General features: G+C 40.0%; 1 protein-coding gene across 1 annotated transcript in view; it reads left to right on the top strand.

The window, feature by feature from the left end:
• Positions 1-22,288, top strand: part of ofcc1 (orofacial cleft 1 candidate 1) — a 74,784-nt gene that overhangs the window by 36,738 nt on the left and 15,758 nt on the right. Inside the window, exons 18-21 of the mRNA XM_072450596.1 lie at positions 5,513-5,758; positions 8,576-8,828; positions 9,234-9,397; positions 13,447-13,606. Coding sequence (XP_072306697.1) covers positions 5,513-5,758; positions 8,576-8,828; positions 9,234-9,397; positions 13,447-13,606 — 823 coding nt within the window. The remainder of the gene's footprint in view (positions 1-5,512; positions 5,759-8,575; positions 8,829-9,233; positions 9,398-13,446; positions 13,607-22,288) is intronic.

The following is a 22,288-nucleotide window of genomic DNA, read 5'->3' as shown; positions in this document are numbered from 1 at the left end:
TTATAACTACGGTACCACGAAAGCACTTCTTTGTTATTTTCCTACAATGAAAACGGCAATTACTGTATTAATTATTCTTTTATACTGTTGCCAATAGCCTGAATACTCTCCGATATAATTTCACCTTCCTACTCATCTCAAGCCTACCGTGTATAAATTACTGCATGCAGTAATTGTAATTGACCAAACATGGTATTGATCTTCGTTACACAACTTCATGCTCGGATCATAATGACCATCAAGCGTGCACAGCTTTTTCCACTGGCGTTAAATGCTTTGTGAGAATTATGTTGTAAAATGAGCAGCCAACTAATAGCCAAGCAGCGATTCCTCATTATGGAGCATATTTATATTGCCTCTGACCCCTCCTTTTCCTTTCAGCTGCAAATAATTGTGATTATTTATAGCCATTGGTGTATTGTTTTAATTGGACGATGATGGTGTCCAGTTCTTGTTCATAACTCCTGCTTAACTGTTTTCCAATGCCACTATGATTCCTTCTAGTCAGTGAAACTTCTTTTAATTTGTTTTGAACAGACGCTCGTAAAATGAAGGTTTTTGAAGCTAAAAGTTGCTAATGAACATTTTGTCCTTGATGATGGCCTGTACTGACTGATAATTAATATTGTTTGATGACTCTTGCTCATTAAGGCCGTATATTTAAGTGCACAAAACTGTACTTGTCTGTGGAGCTGAGCCTGCAATATCACAATGTTGCTCTGCCACTTTAGTATGTGTCTTTACAGGATACAATTAAGCACTACAAATGTATGATTAATTACTTTTTTTTGCCATATTTGAAATAATATCTTTGCCTTAACAGAATTTTAATTGTTTTCAAATGACAGTCAAGCATCCGATTTCTGTTATAGTGGGTGAAAAAAATTAAAATAAATAAAACGTCAGAATCTTCAGATAAGTAAATAATTAAATCAGATTTTTGATGTGTATTTTTATGCCCAAGAGAAATCTGATCAGGATTTAAAGTACTGCGTGACACGTTTCAGTTAATTTGTGGATTTGTTATTAAAATTAGTGGCATAACTCTTGTATTCAGAAAGGCAAAGTATAATGCATTTATATATTTATGTATATCTATATTATATGTCTATATATTTTCCAATTTTTCACATTTTACCAGTATCTTTAGCTTCTGTTTTTGTCACCTTAGTTTGCCATCTTTTATACAACTTTCCTTGTAAAAACTTGATTTACTGATCACTCATCAGATCAGACATCACAGTTTAATAATCCAATTTTTGGTACCCAATGACAATATAAAATCACTTAAAACTGATTCATTATGTGCTCCTTTCTTCAAGACAAAAATGTAAATAAAGGAGTGATATCTTTAGCCCTATCTCCTGACACTTTAGATAATCACACTTCCATAATCACCACAACAACGGTGCATCTGGGCCACTGGAAAACAATCACACTATCTGTCAATCTTTTAAGTCTATTTTCACACCCGATCTGCTGTGCTCCTCTATTTCCCCAACAGCAACCCATTCTATTTAACTGCAGAGGGCATAATGTGTGGTTTTAGCGCAATTATAAACAATGCCTGTGGCCCAAATAAGAAAGTGACAGAAAATAACTTAATCCTCAAAAGCAGGGATAAATCCTAAGTGGCCTTATAGCATGAGGTTTTAAGCCAATGGGGTCTATTCATGGGGCCACCTTTACAATCCCCCGCCCTGCAGTCTTCTCACTATAAATCTACTATTTAACATGTAACACACTGTATCTGTCCATTTACTGCCCCACATCCCCTATTACCGTCTTAAAGCTTTAATACGTGCTATTTTAAGAGGACAGCTCATGTGGGTGTCATGTCAGTAATATTAGAAAACACAGCCATGGGAAAACCAGTCAAGGAGATCCATTTTGGTTCCAGTGCGTGACAGATATATTCTAGTTAAATCTGATTTACTGGTCCTGCTACACTTTGGCAAAGGGTTGGAGAAGAAGATGAGTACATAGTGAGCTTTAATGGCACGTTAGAAAGCAAATAAATCAAATGAAGAATTTGGCTCATAGACCACAAAACATAAAAGTACAATTATGAAGTAACATTTGTTGCCTGTGCTGAGAAGGTGATCTGGCTGCAGACTTCCATCTCTGCAGGACCTGTACGTCTCCAGGACTCTGGGACGACCCTTCTCACCCTGGACACAGACTATTTGAGCCACTCCCCTCAGGCAGGAGGCCACTCCCCTCAGGCAGGAGGCCACTCCCCTCAGGCAGGAGGCTACAGTCCATCCGGACCAGAACCCTCTGCTCTCTGCCGTTGGACTCATGAACACTTCTTAAACACCTGCCTCTTTAACTATAATTAAATCATTCACTGCACTGGTCACTTTCTGCTCTACATATGTAAATATAATTTTAACTGTAGAGTTTGTGTACATAGTAAGCCTATTTTTATTTTGTATCCTATAGCAAATTTAGATTTGTTTTCTTTAATGTCCTTTTTGATTTTATATAGGTTGTTTTATCATTGTTCATCGTTGTATGTTGCACCGAATCACCAAAGCAAGTTCCTTTGTTTGTGAATTGTGTTGATTGGCAATGGCAATAAACCTTTTGTGATTGTGATTCTGCATGTTAGCGTGCCGTTGTCTCTTAGCTGCTATACCACTCACTCATCAGTGCCTCAATGGACGGACAAGAGTTTTAATTAAAGGAAGGCGTGTATAAAGTGTATTTGTCCGCTTTACGCACTTTAATTACTGGGCTATTTTTCACGGGTGCAATTTCTGTCATAAGAGTAATATTATTAGCATGACCACGTTACATTAGCAGATTTTCTCTTTGGACATTTAATGATTCACCCAAAAGGAGAGACCTGATATTAAAAGGAGACCTATTTTGCAAAATTGACTTTTAGGAGATTTTAACCGTCTTAAGTTTGTTTTCTACTCCTCATTTATCCACTCAACGTTGTATTTAAAGTAATTCATGCATATTTTAATATGTTTTTTTCCCCTGCAATTCTGCAATTGTATTTTCCTAAACCGTTACACATGTGCAGCTTTCCAAAGGGCCACGTACAAAAGCGCAACACTTTTCAACCAGTAAGAAACTTGTTTTTCAGTCATTTTAGATCAATATTGTGATTTAAAACGTCCATAATATAACATAATGATCCACAGGTGTCACAGATTAGAACTAAAAGCAGACAAAAGCACAATAGGTCTTCTTTAAACATCATCAAAAGAAGTGAATCTGAAGTAAATCAATAATAATCTGTTAAATTCAGTGACAGGCACTGATTTTCCTTTATGTCACCAGATTCTTCCAGAGGAGCCTGCTGCACGGAGATGTCTAGAAATACTCTTCTTTCATGCATCATCAATATCTTCATTATGAAAGATGGGCGTCAGGTTGACTTATCTGTTTGGCGTTAATGCCACTTGACAGGGCAGCATCTTGCCTGTGTCCATGTAATTCCATTTTTACACACGCATGGTGATGATGTGTGCTTTGTTGAATTTAGATCTGAAAAAAGTGGAAAAAAAGTGCAGTTGTTTGTAACTTGGCATGGGACAATATTGAAATTTTGTGTCACAATATTCATGGCCAAAATTAAAGTTAAAGATAATATGGCAGTCATTGTTGGGATTGTAATGTCAGTGTGTATACAATTGTTCATTGTCATACTTGAAAACAGCAATGATAGAAAATACAACATTATGTGTCATCATAATTTTTTCTGGCGACAAAATGGCAATAGTCTTTGTTGACAATTATCGCGATTATACAAAATGCACGACAGATGATTATTGTCTACCCTTTTTTACTGCAATAAACAATATTATTGCATATTGTCCCACCCCTCTTTGTGACCCTGAAATGCCCCTAGTAAATGACTGTACGAGTGAATGACTATCTTTCTGACCATGTACATTTAAACACTTAATATACAATCACAAAATGGCAGATTGGCAACTTTTTGTTTTGTTTCTGGTGGTGTTTATGATTCAGCAACAGGAAGGAAGCCACGGTGTTCATTTTGACGCAAGTTTGCCCTAATTATTTGGAGAAGGGGAAAAGCAATACAATTGATTCATTTTTGTTCCAGTAAATCTGGTCTGGAGGCGCTGCATCCCGCTCCCTGGGTACACACTACAAAGTGAATTCCTACTGTGCTCTGGGACACAGTGCAGAGACACAGGGACGTCCACAGGCTAGGGCCCCAAGTCATACTCTGATGCTAACCATAATACTCTGTTTAACACTGGTCTAATCACTCTTTGCCTGACAATAGGTTGTTTATCCTTCTCTAAATCAATACAGCAAACCCATTGTCCGCTACAACAAAGACTTTGCCGTATATGCTTTTAATTTCGAAACCATTATGATATATTTAGTACAGTCTTACCTATGCTTGTTTCTGGCGCTCTGTACTTGCTCTCATCTCGTTGCTACATCTGTGCCCTGGATATGAAAGGGAATAGTTGAGTAGGCCTGACAAAGGGCTGCTCAGAGGAGGCAGAGGTGTAGAGGGGAGCTGAGCACTGCTGAAGGCCTTTTTACTGTGCTGTTACTGCTATGTGTATGTGTATGTGAGACTGCATTTGGATATGTGTGAATACTTTGAATAGATTTTCCTAACAATAGGGTTTTGTGCGTTTCCCGTCACTAGTTGTAAGGGCCTATTGGAATACTGTATGTAAAGATGCAGATGTGAAAACCAATAGGCCATTTAATTCAGCGTGTTTGGCCCACCCCTTAAACTGCAACTGCTAAGGTTTCATGACGGAGGTACTTGTTGACAAAGTTTACAATCATTTTGGATGATGCAAAAACAAATGGAAGTACTATTACCGTATTTTCCAGACTATAAGTCGCACCTTTTTTCTTAGTTTTGGCCAGGGTGCGACTTATACGTATATTTATATTTATATATTATACTCCGGAGCGACTTATATGTGATATTATTTGGTATTTTCACACCAGTAACCGCATTTCATACTCCAGTGCAACTTATATATGTTTTTTTTTCTTCTCTATTATGCATTTTTTGGCTGGTGCAACTTATACTCCGGTGCGACTTATAGTCCGGAAAATACTGTACGACATGTTGTATAGTCTCATTTGAACTTATATGTGTTACATACACACGCTTAAGGGCTTTACATGTTTTGAAAAAATATTTCATTGTAATGTTTTTGGCAAGTTTTGTGATATTCGTGTTTCAAAATCGGTATTTGAGACATAATTTGTTATGTTTACTGCAAGGAAAGGTCAAAAAAGTGAGGTAAAAAAAGTAAGGAACTTCTAAACTGATACAAGAATCTCATGGATTTCAAACATCTTTGTGGAGATCTACTGAGGTAATAGGGTCAACAATAAGATGTATTTGTTAGTTGCAGATGACCTTATGCTATTTGGATAATTGTTGCCTTTATGATTTGCTGATAATTTCAATCCAATTAACTTTGTAGCTCTAACTTACACCAATTTGACAATAGCTTTTACTACTCAGAGCGTTTCCTCTCTTTAGACCGTCCCTCGGCAGGACTCCATCCGTCTCCTCCCGCCTGTCGGACCGGAGCCGCCTCGTCCTCCGATTGCTGCCGTCCGAGCTGGGCTTCCCGTCGCCGTGGCAACAGCCGAGGAGCTGGCGTGGCTCCGTTCGGCAGCCCGGCCTCATTATGCTGCTGCTGGCTTTGATGTGGTTTGTGAGGCTCTACCTGCATTACTCCAGCCAGTGGCTCTACCTCCAGGCCATAGCAGTTCCTGTCAACAAGTGAGTTTGCTTCCTTTGATATCGCCTTGCACACACACACACACACACACACTCATACATACACACACACACACACACACACACACACTCATACATACACACACACACACACACACACACACACTCATACATACACACACACACACACACACACACACACACACTCATACATACACACACACACACACACACACACACACACTGGGGAGAAGTATATGGACACACAGGAAATACTGAATACTGCTGATACTGATTGCTGGGACAAATAAGCAAATTAGGAGCCTATATGGGCTTAATGTGTAAAACAATTGTACACTAAAATGAATAGTAATTAGAGGTGGATTTAGTATACTATAGGATTACAATAGGAGCGTGCACAGTCTGTATTTGCACAATGGATTATGTACACACCCAAATCATCTGGTTGGAATCCCCCATTAACAATTTAACAAGACTCCCTCAATATTAGCCAAGCATGCTCCAGGAGATTTCAGTACGGCTCTAAATCCCAATTGGCTACACTATTTGGAAAGAATGTATTGATATTATTTGGTGTAATGCATAGATAGACTCTTAAATCTAATATCTGTGGCACATGTTTTTGATTTACTTTATGGCAATACCGACTGCAACATGCTGCCAATACTCATGCGAGGAGGTTTTATTACCATAACAGGGTGCAAACATAACACATTAAAACATGGTAGGAGAGGTATTGTAGGAGATGGAGTACTAAAATAATAGGATGAAAATGTAAAAAACAGGGAGTCAGCGTTTCATGACAACTTCCACATGTCCAAAACAGTGCGGCTCTGCCTTCAAGCTAACCGCTCTCCACAGACACAGACCAGAGTGTCCACGACAGTTGGAAAGGCAATACTGAGTGATATATTGTCTACAAGACCATGTACTCTTTCAAATAAGCATCGAAGGTGATATTTTTGCATTTTTGTGTCCATTTTTACAGTTCATTAAGATATACTCCCTTATTGTCTTGACATGACACCAAAAAACGACGCCAGATCAACACCAACATAGACAAACATAGACAGAAAATACAACCTCAACCTCAAGCACATTTAGCACATTTCTGATGAATTGGAAAACATCAATCTCATCATCTTTCAAATGAACGTGTTTCAAATTCACATAGATTGCTATATACAAGGACTTGTTGAGGCATTTAGTTTCTTTTCATATTCCAAACAACAAATGTACCTCGACTGGCGGATTAATGGACAGGATCTTAGGAGATGCTTGGCTTTTGGAGCAAATCAGATGGAAATTAATGAGCAAAGACTGGGCCTCTCCTGGTTTACCTCCTCCTGACTGACGGGAAGATTAGAGACCTTATGAGGCTTGATGTAAATGGGCCTAAGACTCATGTCAAAACACTGGACACTTTATTAGGTATACCTGCTGCCCTATAGTCTTCTACTATAACATCTGAACATGAAAATGTTTGGAATACTGCTATCAATATCAGTTATATTACCAAAACTTTAAACTAGACACCGTACAACAGAAGCCATTACGGGTGACAATTTTCAAATGCCATTAGCAGGACTTGAACCAGCACTTTTCAAATGTGTATCCACTAAACTGCTGCTCACACAGAAGATCAGAGGCTGTGGGAGCTGTTGATTTCAATTTGGTTTCTCTGCTCAGAATGAGAATAAAGTCAGTTCAAGTTTTGAAATGTTCTAGTGAAAATAGCAGAAATTAAAAAGGTTAAAGAGGTTAAAGGCGGTATGGACGATTTTTTTGCGATTTGAGAACGCAGGCGGAAGTGCGCATGCGCACTCCCCCGCGCGGACTGATACAACACACACATGCGTTGGTTTATTAGCGCAACGGAGCGCATCACATCGCTCGTCTCCCGTAGATTTCTGTCCACTTCTGCGTCAGCTCGAACTGTCTTTCTCCGTCTTCATTTTGCCCCGTACACTGAGGGAACTATATTATGATAGATCCATGCGCTTAAGCACGCGGAAACGTGGGGACGAGCCTGACGCGGCTGCAGGTGAGCGATAGGTGCGTTTTATGATTGATACGTGGCAGGACAAATGATTTATCCACGCCACGAGCAAATTTGCTGAAAAAAATCGTCCATACCACCTTTAAATTAATACATAGATAAGTATGGCATCCATTAAAGATTCAAAGAAGTTTAATAACTTTAAAGTTTGTTGAGAAAATAGGAGAAAATAATGAGTGAATTAAGTGTGTAATTACAAGAGCAAATGGTGACTGTCCCTTAACAACAGATGCTGTCAAAGAACTTGTACATTATGCATACCAACATACCAACATAAAAACATAATATCTATATACATACATTTTCTTTCCATCATTTTAGGCTTTCATGTGGAAACCACAAAATTCAAAGGCTGTTTTCTCAAAATGCATTTCTATCCCACAAAGACATAAATATCACCACTTAAAGTAGCACCTACACACCAAACCTTACAATCTTGAACTTAACAAGAGATTTTGATATCTAATCCTTAGTCTACTTTATTCAAGTTTGAAGACATTTTCAGCACGGTCATTAAAAAAAAAAAAAGAAAAAAAAATTCTAAAATCCCCTCTAATTTATTTTTAACAACAAATACACCAAGAATTGTATATGTTCCAAATATGTGCAATTTTGTCACATAAAAGGCCTTATGTCTATATGAAAACATGACATGATGTAAAGCGTTTCCATCTTGTATGTGGGGTAACTACAGGAGAACTTTCAAGTTGACATATTTAAATTCAAGATTTCTTCTCATTCACCTGTAGTGTCTAATGATCAGTAACCCTTTTGGACAGGTTTCGTTTCCACGCACACACTGTGGAGCTGGTGTACCAAAGCTCGCTGCTGCACACCCAGGAGGAGCTGGCCATGGTGTTGGTAGGACCGCTGACCTTGAACGCTGTAACGCTCCTGCTGGTTCTGATCAGATGGGCTTGTCAACACATATTTGGATCACTCCCCTCCTTCACGTCAAAGCTGATCATGGCACAGGGAGTGTGGACAGTCCTGGACCCCCTGGCGGTCTTTGCAGTGGACGCCCTCCTCGGGGTAAGTCACTTAAAAATAACTTGGACACTTGTGCACTTTAAATAGGAGTTCACTTTATCTCGGCAAAGTGACTTTAGATTACAAAAAAGGGAGAGGGAGGGGTGAGGGTGAGAACGGTAAAGAGCAAGGTTAGACGGGTGTCTGCTTTGGATTTTTGACTCTTGGGGGTGGATTTGGGTGAGTGAGAACTGATTTTGGCTTTTCAGAAATGTTGAACTTGATTTATATAAGTAAATACATTATACTCTTTTAATTAACTAGTGCTTCAAACTATTACTGTTTTGGTTCACTAATCATTTGCTATGTGTGAAATTTCCTTATAGAACTTCTGATAGAAATAGCTTTGAAAGGATTGTATTTACCTGATGCACCTTCATGAAAAGTATTTATTCCTTGTTTTCTCAGCATCTTGTCTACAGCCCAGAGACACCTGTGGGCGATGCTGCTAAACTGTACTGGCACTTCTACCGATCCGACCAATCAGGAGTGGCAGGGCTGGTCCTCACTGTGTTCCTCTATGCAGTGCTGACCATTCTGTCCCTCATCATCATGTTCATTTACCTGCTCAGGTAGGACAAAAACTGTTCATTTTGACTGGAGCAACTACTGTTAAAACTTTCATTGCAGAACAAATATACTTTTCCTATTTATATTTCATTTATTTTAAAACCATCATTAGACTATTTGATTGAAAACATAATGAATTGGTAAATTGTGAAAACTTACAAGGCCTATTATATTGCTCTTTATTTAATATAATAATTTATATTAACATATAAAAGTTGCAAAGTGGCAGAAACACTTCAGGGGTTCATCCTGTGGAAATGTTCTCAAACTGGACCTCAGTACTATAACGCTGTAATGATTTGTTCTGTTCTGTTTAGTCCTGCTTATGCCCCACACAGTCTGTAAAATCTGGAATTATTTTTAAATGTTCGCTGCCTGTAGGGAAAGTCTGCCAATAAGAGAGGACTAGCCTTTCTTAAACCTCACCAGCCTACTACACTATTTCTAACACCCTTTTCTGAAAAAAACTATAATAACCCTCCACCCCCACAGCCTCACGCCTGTCTCTCCGTCCTGTGGACACGAAAAAAGCACAAAACAACGAAAAATGAAAACAAATGTTGATTTAATGCATTTTGATTTTATAGTCGGAAGGAATTACTTATGCCCTTCTGCATCAGGCTCACACGTCTTTGCACAAGCGTTCTCACACACAAACACTGCAGAACGCGTGGCTTTCTGAACGCACCACAGTCAGCAATTGGTCGGAAAAATGGAAAGCGTTTCTAATTCAAAAGTTAGATGTGTTTTGATACAGCGTGAACATGTAACCCCCCCTGCATTATCCGATTAGGCTGAATGTTTTGCATGGTTGCTATCACTGCTGGTTTCATACATATTGAAATGGACGGCATGTACATGGTGGTGTGTTCCACTCATGTCTTGCAGATTGAGGTCAGCCATGCTGAAGAATTTTGTTAGTTGGTCTGTATTGTGGTGTAGACATCTCACTATTTTATGCTAAGCCTTGATGTCCTTTATAAGGGAGCTTACTCAGAGGTGAGGATGAAAGGAAACTATGGCCCATACACATTCAACGTACAACCACAGAATCCTATACGGACCACTAAAAAGATCAGTACTGATGTTTACATTATAAGACACATTTTTGGTAAAGGAATAAATAAACTATGCATGTGTTGCTCCGTATTCAGCCAAGGTGTGTTGTCCTCCCTCATTTTGAACCAAATTCCATTACCGGCTCCAAATGTAAGAAAAGCCTTATTGAATTAATCAGTTTGAGATTGGCGGCCGAGGAGAGGGTGCCATCTAATTTCAGTAAGCGGGACGCTTATCGGGCTCCAGCTAAATGGACAATATTAAAACAGCAGCCGGGAATAATGACTTCTGCCACTCAAGCGCCACACGGTTTGTATTGAATGTAGGCCATGAGGCTGAAGCAAGGCTGATAATTTTATGGGTTACAGTTTCCTATTGGCTGCAAGGAAGGGCTCTGACACAGAGCGTGACCTATTTCTAAAGAAACCCTGAGGCTATATGTATAGATAGAATGGACTATTATCCTTTTTTTAATTACATTTTAGTCAGCCTTTATTCACTAGCTTCTAAAATACTCGAGTCACGTGACCTGCACCTCTACATGTCAAAATTAGACACTTCAGTAAGATCACAATTCATTTTAGTCACTTGCAATATTTGGACAGAAACAGATTGTTGCATGCGGCCCTCGTGCATGTTACATTCACACCAAATCATCAATTCAGATTGTATTTATTGCATCTGCAGCATTACACACTTTGTGCTTTGACAGAGCAGTGTTTTCAGGGGCTTTCTGGCCCACCATGAACAACGGCGGAAATGCCACACAGTAGTGCAACGTTTTGCAGATGAATAAAAAAAATATACTATTATTAGGTAATATATTAGATGAGGGAAAAGTTGCATTTCACATTGAATCAATTAGACCACACCCCCTAATACGACGTGCTGCCAAATGTCTTTGTGGATCTTGCTATAGCAGCAATTGAGTAGGATTATATTGTTCTTTGTCAACCCTCAAACACGAGAACACAAAGATTAATCCATCCATCCATCCATTTTCTGCCGCTTATCCGGGGCCGGGTCGCGGGGGCAGCAGTCTAAGCAGTTCCTCCAACTCCTCCGGGGGGATCCCGAGGCGTTCCCAGGCCAGCCGAGAGACATAGTCTCTCCAGCGTGTCCCGGGTCTTCTCCGGGGCCTCTTCCCGGTGGGACATGCCTGAAACACCTCCCGAGGGAGGCGCCCAGGAAGCCCCTCAGCTGGCTCCTCTCGATGTGGAGGAGCAGCGGCTCTACTCCGAGCTCCCCCCGTGTGGCCGAGCTCCTCACCTTATCTCTAAGGGAGCGCCCAGCCACCCGGCGGAGGAAACTCATTTCGACCGCTTGTATCCGCGATCTTGTTCTTTCGGTCACTACCCAAAGCTCATGACCATAGGTGAGGGTAGGAACGTAGACCGACCGGTAAATAGAGAGCTTTGCCTTTCGGCTCAGCTCCCTCTTCACCACAACGGTCCGATGCAGCGACTGCATCACTGAAGCCGCTGCACCGATCCGCCTTTCGATCTCACGCTCCATCCTTCCCTCACTCGTGAACAAGACCCCGAGATACTTGAACTCCTCCACTTGGGGCAAGGACACCCCACCCACCTGGAGAGGGCAAGCCACCTTTTTCCGGTTGAGAACCATGGCCTCGGATGTGGAGGTGCTGATTCTCATCCCAGCCGCTTCACACTCGGCTGCAAACCGTCCCAGTGCATGTTGCAGGTCCGGATTTGATGGAGCCATCAGGACAACATCATCTGCAAACAGCAGAGATGGAATCCTGTGGTCCCCAAACCGGACACCCTCCGACCCCTGACTGCGCCTAGAAATTCTGTCCATAAAAATTATGAACAGAACCACAAAGATAAATCAGAAACATAATTGTATTGTTTTTTCTTATTCTTTTAGACCTCTGAAAGCTATATAATGAAGTCTGTCTTGTTGGTATGCATGCTTTTAAACATTTTTACATTTATGTATCTGTTCAATTATTAATGAAAAAACATATTACAATACAACACAAGACTCATTAACAGTCTTACATCCTGGTCACAATAAGGTCATACTGTGCATGTAAAGTTCCAAATCCAAGACTCCAGCGAGATCAAGAAAATGAGCCTGTACTTCAAGACATGCACATGCAGAGATGGAGAATCCTTCAAGAGGAGAGAGAATGCATAAATGAATGATAATCATATTTGAGAGTGAGAGGGATACAAATGAATGCAAGCTATTTCTGTGTCTGAGGTCAGCATTGTACAAACATGACTCTCCCAAGAGCGCTGGAGAATGATGCCAGGTTCAAAGCTCTGTACCCGCTCCTTGTATAAAGCCCTGTCTTCTTGATGTTGGGTTTATTTGAGAGTTGATTACCCTCTGACAGGTGAGAATCTCAGTGGAAGGGCATGAGGTCTGCTGGTTTTGATGGTCAGCCAAAGCATTTGTTTACAGACATAGAGGAACAGCTTTTTGAGGCGGTCCGTCTGCTCGCACTGTGGTAACTATGGCAAAAGAGAAATCAGACTTTGGAGATGTGGAGCTCATCTGGATCCCTGAATCAATAAGCCTTCTGCTGTGACTCAGGCTGGTCTCCGTGGACTCAGCCGGAGCGTCCATTGTAGCGGCCATCTTTGAAGCTCAGTGTTAAAACGGCAGAATATCCCATTTCTTACTCCCACACATTAGCAGCCACAAGCCCAACATAGACACGGCTACTGTCAGCTCGTGTTAACAAAGTGCTTCCCACTCACAGGCCAATTTGTTTGATACCGTTTGCTCTTTAGTTCTGTTGGAACACATCTATCACTCTTTCATAGTCTTACACTGCAAACAGGCGCTGTCTAATCAATAAAACAATTCTTGATGCAAGATGTGATCATTCAACACCACATTGAAGTTCATCATTATGCAAGTAGCACAACACAAGTAGCCCATGTGAGCCTTTTCTGAATAAGTCAAAGGAACTGGATTTCTGCTGTGACTTCTTACTAGTAACATGTTTCCTCGTTAGGTTCCACGATGATGGCCGAATGCTGGATGTCTATCAGAGGCTCACAGCCTGTGAAGGGACCTACTACCTCCCGCAAGACCTGGAGGTGTCCAATCAGGAGCTGAGCTACATAGTCAAGAAGGCGGAGCAGTGGAGAGGCTACAATGGAGAGAGGCGGAAGGTAATGCTGTTTTCAAGTTGATTCACCCACATGTATTGATCATTTAGTTTAATTATCTGTTCTGTATCTGTTATTCTTGTTGTCTGGACTGGTTTCAGATTACATCAAAACATTCTAAAGGCCAACAAAGTTAATTGAGATGCGATGCAGGCAAAATAACTGTATTTTAGTGTGGTATAGTTAGATCTTGGATAGTAGTCCTTTAGTTGATAAATTGGTTTATAGTATCAAACAACATTTTTTTCCATTTTAATGGGGTCATGAGGATTTATATGGAGAAAGAAGAGGATAGGTTGCAGTTGTTTTCAGAAGACTTGGTTTGCTATACTTCTCTGTTTGGTCATATAACAGAAATACTGAATCGTTTTGAAGGCTCGAGACACTTTAGTCGATTAAGAAACTCTTGGTTGACAACGGCCCTAGTTAGATCATGGACCTACTCACTAATATAAATATTTGTTCCCAGTACATGATCAAATTATATAAAATGTGGATTTCTCCTTTGTACATTTCTGATGAAAATATGATTTAATCAACACAGAAAAAACTGTCTCCTGTTGCAAGATGCATGTCATCCTTTTATTTGTTCTGTGTATTTCTATTCTTGAATGTCAAGGTAAAATGTACATGATTGGGTCCTGGTTATGGTATTATCTGAGGTCAGGATTCCACTTCCAATGTGAACTGCCTGTTCTTTCTTTTAATCATTGCTGTACTGTATTTTTCATCATTAGTTTACATTTGCACATTAGGTTAGATGGGATGTATAAACTGCATCCATTTATTTTATACCATTAAATTTCTTTAGTTACATTTTACAAATCTAACAATTCCTCTCATAGCTCCTTGTTTCTTCTCTAATTAGTTCAAGATAATTACCCAAACAGAACGTCAGCTAGTGGGGTGCACGATTAGTCTTTGGAAACCAATTTTCAGAAATGTTTCATTAAAGAGAGACTGCGCAATCAGCATGCATACACACATGGGCACTATTTTACATTACGGACAAGTTGGTGTCAGAACGTGCAGGATTCCAGTTTGCATAAATGTATTCTGCTCTGAAATTGCTATCGCAGGGAGAAGCTGTTGCATGTTTGATAGCCAGGCGTAGGTCGATGGCGATGACACAGCGAGGGCCAGTGTATTAGTACCCAGCCTACAAAGTCTCTGCATAATGATTGAAAATGTGACTAGTTGAGATAAGGGGAATGGAGGCAGCGATCAAACTGCAGCCCCTTTAATTTAGTCGCTACAATGAGTTATTGGCACACATCGCTCCGTCTTCGCCATCTTCATTAACTTCCCTGATCTTTGCTTCCACAGGTTCAAACGGGTGTGGTGGGAAAGTGAAACAAGAAAGTACAGTCGCTTTTAAGGCCCAACACATGGCCTTGCATATCAGTCTAATTATGCGTGGTAATTATTCCATCAAGATAATTCCATCAAAAGTAAAGTTAACGTGTGTAGGGCAGGTTAATATGATTTCCTGTTTTTGACTTGATTTGGGGTAAATGATGATGACCAATCGAGTAGCTTTTTGTGGAAAAAAGCTGAAAAACTGGTAGAAAACGACAGGAAGTCTACATAATTTACACAAAAGTAACTCAAGACATCCAATGACATAACGTTTTTGTCCAGCGTATAAGTTTAGCCCAAAGTCCAAGAGTAATTTTATAAAAAAAATTCAAATCAAAGTTTGGTCCAGCCCCTGAATCTTCTGGCCTTCTTCCCTGTTGTCAGCAGCTTGCTCTAAAGGTATCCATTCACAGAGTCCATGACAGGAGTTGTGAGGCCCAGATATCTATGTATTCTGAAGTCTTGTGAAATGTCAATGACAAAAACAATACGTTGTGCTTTATTAATCCCAGAGCAATGTTTCTGAACAGTCGGACATTCTCCAAAACACATGATAAGCCATCTGGCATCCACAGTTTCTCTAGCAGCTAATATTTTTCTGTGAAGCACTTTGACATGGGTGTTATAAAACAAAAACATGATCTACTTTCCAACAGAATTCTTTCCAAACATGTGATTTTGTTGTCCTCCATTGAGAAAAATATACATTTTACGCGCAGTGCTTTAAATGCCATTTTTACCACCCGTCTTTTAAGCTTTAATGAAGAGCAAGGCTTGATGGCGGAGGTGCTACACTGGTGCTAATGGCCTGCTGATGAACCTGTTAATGGGGGGAAATTGAACCTCCCATTGTTTGGAGACTTTAGGAGAAATTACACCCCCAAAGTTAGTGATTAAGAAAACGCTCCATTTAGCCGCTGATGGCCTCAGTTTGTGGTGGCACAGCCAAGTCATACATGCGTTTCCTCTTATCTCCCTCATTGCAGCAACAATTATAGAATACTTCATATGTGCGACATTTGCATTGTAATAAACTGTTGCAATGCTAACGCGCTACATGTTCAACGGAATGATGCTAATTTAGGGTTATTGCATTTTATAATTTTTGCATTATTCAACTTGTCAGTTTTTCTGCTGAATCTGATAAGCTGCCCCATCACTCCATAATTATTGCATCATTTCTCCTCCAAAGGGGTCACTTTCCAAACTCAGCCCGGCCTTACACCTAAGAGACTAATTTGCCTACATGCAAATTTGTGTCATTTTTCGCTCATTAAGTATTTATCACAGACAGGAAAAAATATATTCATGAAGGCGCGCACAGGAGCAGCCGACAGAGCTGAAACTAATATTTTGCAACCCTAATGATTTTTTGCATCCTTAATTGGATAGAATAAGGTTGATATGATTAGGTCAGGATGTAGTGTTTTTCATTAAAAATACATTTCAGAAACTGTATTCCAAATGTGCCCTTGCAATTAAATAATGAATCCGACGCATTCCTTATTACGGACCCAATTAATATCACAGGCAAGGGCGTAATTTTAATAACACTGGGCCACAAGGCCTTCATTAGCCGAGTGAGAGAGAGAGGAGGGATATGAGAACGAAAACAAGACAGTTTTAGGAGCAGCAGCAGCAGCAGCAGCAGCAGCAGCAGCTCTGTGATATTGAGCCAAATTTGAGAAGTTATTGCATAGGACAGACTCAGTTATTTTCATGTCAGACTGTACACAGAGATGTCCAATGATATTATTTTTCCTCCGTTAAAATAGTGGCAGAGTGATTTCTTCCTGAGGTTGTGGGTGAAATTCTTGGTCTGGCCAACTCTGATATCGCCATATGGAATCTGTCTTATTAATATGGTTATTATACAGTGATATTGAACATGACTTTTATGACCTGGGGCCCATTCAACTGTTGCATGTATGATATTGTTATTAAGTTTGCAGCCCTTTAGCCACAACTTTAGTTTTATTAAGTACACAATACGAAGCCCATGTCATCGACAATGTATCACCAAATTACCGTAAGTATCACTATAAATTGCTATTTTGGCACAACCTTACATACTCTTCTTGCAAAAATGTGGGAGGCTTAATTACATATTAGAAAGAATGCTAAAATGGATGATTTTCTGCGTTCACTCTTTAGTTTGGTCCTGGTTTGGTCCCCGTTGATGTAGGCCCGGTTTGGTCATCTTCCTTGTCCTAGTTTGTTCCCGATTTTGTCCAGGTTGATGATGTGCTGTGTGGGATGTCTCTGTGACTGACTGGTGTGCGCAGTTACAGAGATAAGCTCTCAACGAAACCTTAATGCGGAAGATGATTAAATGTGAAAAGCACTCCTTGGAAATGTTAAAAGCAGGAAGAAATTTGGAACTTGAATGTCTCAGGAAATTGTATAATATGGATACGTTTTTTTTTTTAAACCAGTTCTTATTGTTATCAATTAGACTAGTTTTGGAATGTGCTTTGTCGCCACTTGTAATTCTGACCAAATCGCTCTATCTCCTTCCAGCACTCAAACAATAAAACCCAATCCACATTCAATAACCAACCTGCAAATGGCCTATTATTATCAAACTTGTAATTTTCACAAGGCAGCCATAAACCATAACCTATTTTCTACTTTCTTTCCAATTAACTTTATATTATAGATTTATTGATGCCATATGATTATTTGACTTGCTGCAAGGTTTAAATATCTCTCGCGGGCGGAGACGTCAGCAGCTTCAGCAGCTTCCTGATGCAGTAAAGTAGGTGAATGAGCAAAGTGTATGTGCACCAATGTGGTCTTTAATTTGATCTCAGGAAGGAAGCAAAACCCAGTGATGTTGTGGTAGGCCGTTACCCGCAAGTCATAGCCATTCATTTGACTCGTTTTCATAATCAAGGTCCTTGTCAATCAATAGACTATGTCATGTTTTAGGCATTTTACAAGCTTTGAACAAAGAAAGGAGCATCAACTGATACAAAATATGATTAGCATTTTAGGCAAATTTAGTTGTTATATGTATATGAATATGCTAAAGTTATGATACATTTTTGCCCCTGTATTCAAATTGTAATGTGGCTCCTCAGAAGAAATTTTAAGATTTTCAACAAAATACTGTCCCAACCCGGATTTAGAATTAGACTTTACCACAACATATTAAACTAACCTAGCAAGCAGCAGATTTTATTTGAATTGTGTGTTAATTGTTGTTTTTATTTTTAATCTTACATGTGTGAGCAGTGGACGGAGATAGGGGATAGGTGAAAACAGTCAATTTCTGAGCACTCAAGCCTTGCCGGACAATACAGGATGACTCAAACATGCGTGAATCAATTTAAATACAACTTTGCGTAAGCTTGAGTTGAGGAAGCACTGCTATAACATGACTAAAAAGTCATAAAAGCCAGTTTCACTTAATATGTACCATGCTATTTATTCTACCTTGTATAATTTGGTTGTATAAAAAGCTAATCAAATGTGGGGGGGAAAAAAGTGTCTGAAAATGCCCCCGACAAAGCAACAGAACAATTTGTTCCAAACAGCTTCATAAACACTGCTTGCCTTGTGCGGTAAAGGCTCTGAGCTAAAGTGGCGAGAGTGCTAGCATGTTCAAACTCGTGTTTCTATAATGAGCCCCATTAATTATGTAAAGGCAGTGATGCAGATGGACCTAATTAATTGTCTCTCGTCACCCCCTTGATTACTGTACCTGGAAGGGAGGTGTTAATTTCTGTAATACTTAAGCAGGTATGCAAACTGTTTTGTCAGTGCTGCTGCTATGACAATGACAGAGTAGAACGCCGGGTTACCCTCCTGCAAAGCGATTTTACCCAAAGTTTCCCGGTGGTGGTGCTGGTGACATTGGGATAATTGAAGGAGAGAGGGAGAGATTAAAAGTAGCAGCGACAGAGAGGAAGAGGAGAAGAGGGGGGCATGGTGGTGGTGGTGGTGGTGGTGGTGGCCCTGGAGATGTTTTCGCAACCTGATTGCATCAACATTTGCGTACCTTTGTGCTGTTCATCTCCGTATGTCTAGGTAATGGGTTACCAGCGGGCGAGTTTGGGATCACCCAGGGTGCTTTGCAACAGCCGCTCGAGTGGTGGGGAGGAAACCTGTTGAGAGACAATCAGCATAGACAGGAGCGGTAATGATAACCCCAGTCTGCCTGTTAATCATATAGAGACAGGGATGTGATTTCCATCTTAGACTACACAAGTTGGATTGTTTTCCACTGGGTAATGATGATCTTTCTTTGTTGAGCCTATTATTAAAGCAACAATTTGTGATTTTTTACCGCTTAACAAGAGCACTAGAGGTAGAAGATGTATTGAAATATGTATAATATTGCTGAAATTGTCAAAAATATTGTCATTAAGAGCATTAAAAAATACACTGAGATTGTCAGTATCCTCCACTTTTAAAAAGAAAAGAAAAGAAAAGAAGAGTGCAATATGATTTTAAATGTATATGATATTTTGTTTGAATATAAATGTATGTAGAAATGTATAATGTTTACATTTGCGATTTACTGATGTATATGTGAGAGGTGCAGGCCATGGAACGTATTCAATATTTTAAAAAAACATTATAGTTGGAGTTTCAAATGGACTCTAATGTATAAATCCTGGTGAGAAAAGTATTTAAGGGCCACCTGTGAAGCAAATCGAGCTCCTGGGAAAATGGTCAACGCTGTTTAAAGTAAGATGGACAGAGAGGGCAGCAGGCCGTGACAGGACGCCCCGGAACCGCTGTCAGGTAACAAAAGGACCCCCAGCTCAGGACAGGAACCCATAACAAGAGCATTGAGATGGCGGGGGCAGCGTCTGAATACTTTAGCGGGGCAGGAGGGGTCGTGAGGAGTCAGAGGGCATCTGTGGTCACTAATCTCTCCCACAGACTATCTGCAATGTCCATGAATGTGCGTGTTGCTTACGCGTCACTTCACACGCACTACATCTATTCCTACAGCAAATACAGGCATGCAAGTTTTAAGTGCACACGCCAACCTTTTTGTAAGCCGGCATCACGTCACATTAGAGTGGCTTCTTCAATTACAACCGATGCTTTTTTTTTGTGTCCGTGGACAGAGCTGAAGGCACCAACACAGCCCGAGGGGAAAGGGACAGAGGCAAGGACAGGCGCAATGTAGCAAGCGCAGCAGCAGACGAGCAGCATTAGGGTGCTCAATATGAGACATGACTGCGGACGCCACATGGCTGCGCTACTGAAAAGGTCACAGACTTTGCTGGGCAGTAATGTGTGAACGCAGTGTGCTGTGGTTAAGGACCGAGGGAAAAATAAAAGATCAAACATATCAATGCTGCAAGAAATACATGTTTGGTAGGTTTAAAGGGGAGGTAGCAGGTAGGATTGGGAAACATTTAGAATCTAAATGAGCAATATATCATGAGATTTTGTATTGATTTTGTAATGCTATGATGCTACGATGTCTTTTAGTCAGTGTATTACTCAAAATGAGATGATTTCATTAAGACCACAGATTGGCCCATAAGGCTCTGTCGATGTTTTGTTCATTTTACCGAAAAATGTAGGTTGCACATATGCTATAAAGTGCAAATATCAGCCTATTCCTAGTTCAGTCATTTTCAGCAAATATATAGACTTATTTGGCATGTTCTGTTTATTTTATGAAGAGACATAATTTGAATACTGCACCCAGTATAGAAACAGGGAGTTTTGCATTTTAAGATAGTTTACTTACTTTCCGTGTACAACCAGATATATAAGTTATATTCCTGGCTAAAACGTGGGATGAACCAGGTTTGATTGAACGACATCATTGCTGCAGTTGTTCTAACCAAGCCATTACCCATAAAAGAACCAAAAATAGGATTAAATTTAGTCCAAATCAAGCCAAAAACAGAGCCAGTAGAGGACAACCAGAAGGAGATCGAGCTTTACCAGTTGTAAGAAAACATATCTCAGCTAATTGAGTCCATACAACATTGACCACAACTCAATTATTTCATAAGACTGTTTCAAAATAAGTCGGGTTTGATGCTTTAGTAAAATACTTTGGAGTGAGTGTTCCAGTATAAACCCGTCGGTGTGAACGCTTTAATTACATGGAGTGTCAGCCCCTTTGCTTAATGTGTCCCTCACAATTAATCCAGAAGGAGGATGTCATTATCTACCAAAGACTGGGCCTGGGCTGGCTCCACTGTCTGAAGGAGAGAGGCGAGAGAGCGAGGGAGGGGCCGGAGAGTCCGCCAAGGCAAAACAAGGAAGTGTCTTTGCTCAGCTTCCCACAGTATGGCCGACACTCCAAAGGCCAAAATATTATATCCGCTTAGACCCCTCATCCATTAATCCACCTGAGAGGAAGCGCTTTTTGATGGCATCTCACGTCAGCTGTCAAAACATGTTCATATGGAAGAGGTTAAATTGACTCCAGGCTTTCCGCTGCCTTTTAAAACATTTTTCCTCCTCTCTTAACCCTCTCCGATCTCACTGTGCTCATTTCTCAAGGATCTGGCCACGTCCTCTGGAGTCCTGGCGTGTTCTGCGGCCGTCGCCTAATGTGAAACAGAAGGCAAACAAATTAGACCGATTTGTTGAGTGTGAGTGAGCAGAGATTTACGGAAAATAAAAATGAACAGGACTCATCTTACACCATTTTCAGAGGTGTTGCGACCAAAGCACATGACATTCATCAGAGCTGTGGGTGTGGAGTGGATTTACTAAATAAGTTAGGGGATTACAATGACTCGAGTGTGTGACCAAGTCGAATGCTTTTTGATATATTTTGCAAGGTGACTGTAACTGAAAATGTGTCACTACTTTATTCTATGCTCTAGGTTGCCGATTTTTCATTTGTGTGATAGAGATAAGCCTTACAGACATTTATAACAATGAATTTGAAAAAGAATGACACTGTTTTTTATATATTTCTTTTCTTGATAGTGTTTCAAGTATAATATACCGTATTTTCCGGACTATAAGTTGCATCAGAGTTTGCACCAGCCAAAAAAAACATATATAAGTTGTACTGGAATATGAAATGCGGTTGCAAGTGTGAAAATAACAAATCATATCACATATAAGTAGCTCCGGAGTATACGTATATAAGTATAAATATAGTATAAGCCGCACCCGAGCCAAAACTATTAAAAAAAAAGGTCTGACTTATAGTCCGGAAAATACGGTAAACATTATCTCTATTTATGTAAAGGTGAAAAATGTCATGTTTTGCAATACCTTTTGTTCAATTGACAATATATTCTCACAAAAATCATGTTCATATAAAGTCAGGGGTGGGTTTTGTGAACACTTCCAGTTCATAAAATCCAAATAAACCATATTAAAGCA

Source organism: Eucyclogobius newberryi, unplaced genomic scaffold (genome assembly GCF_026437365.1).
Source record: "Eucyclogobius newberryi isolate DKJ021-1_F unplaced genomic scaffold, fEucNew1.0.hap1 SCAF_18, whole genome shotgun sequence".
Classification (NCBI taxonomy): domain Eukaryota; kingdom Metazoa; phylum Chordata; class Actinopteri; order Gobiiformes; family Gobiidae; genus Eucyclogobius; species Eucyclogobius newberryi.
Note: the sequence above shows the minus strand (reverse complement) of the source record. Positions and strands in the feature narration are given on the sequence as shown.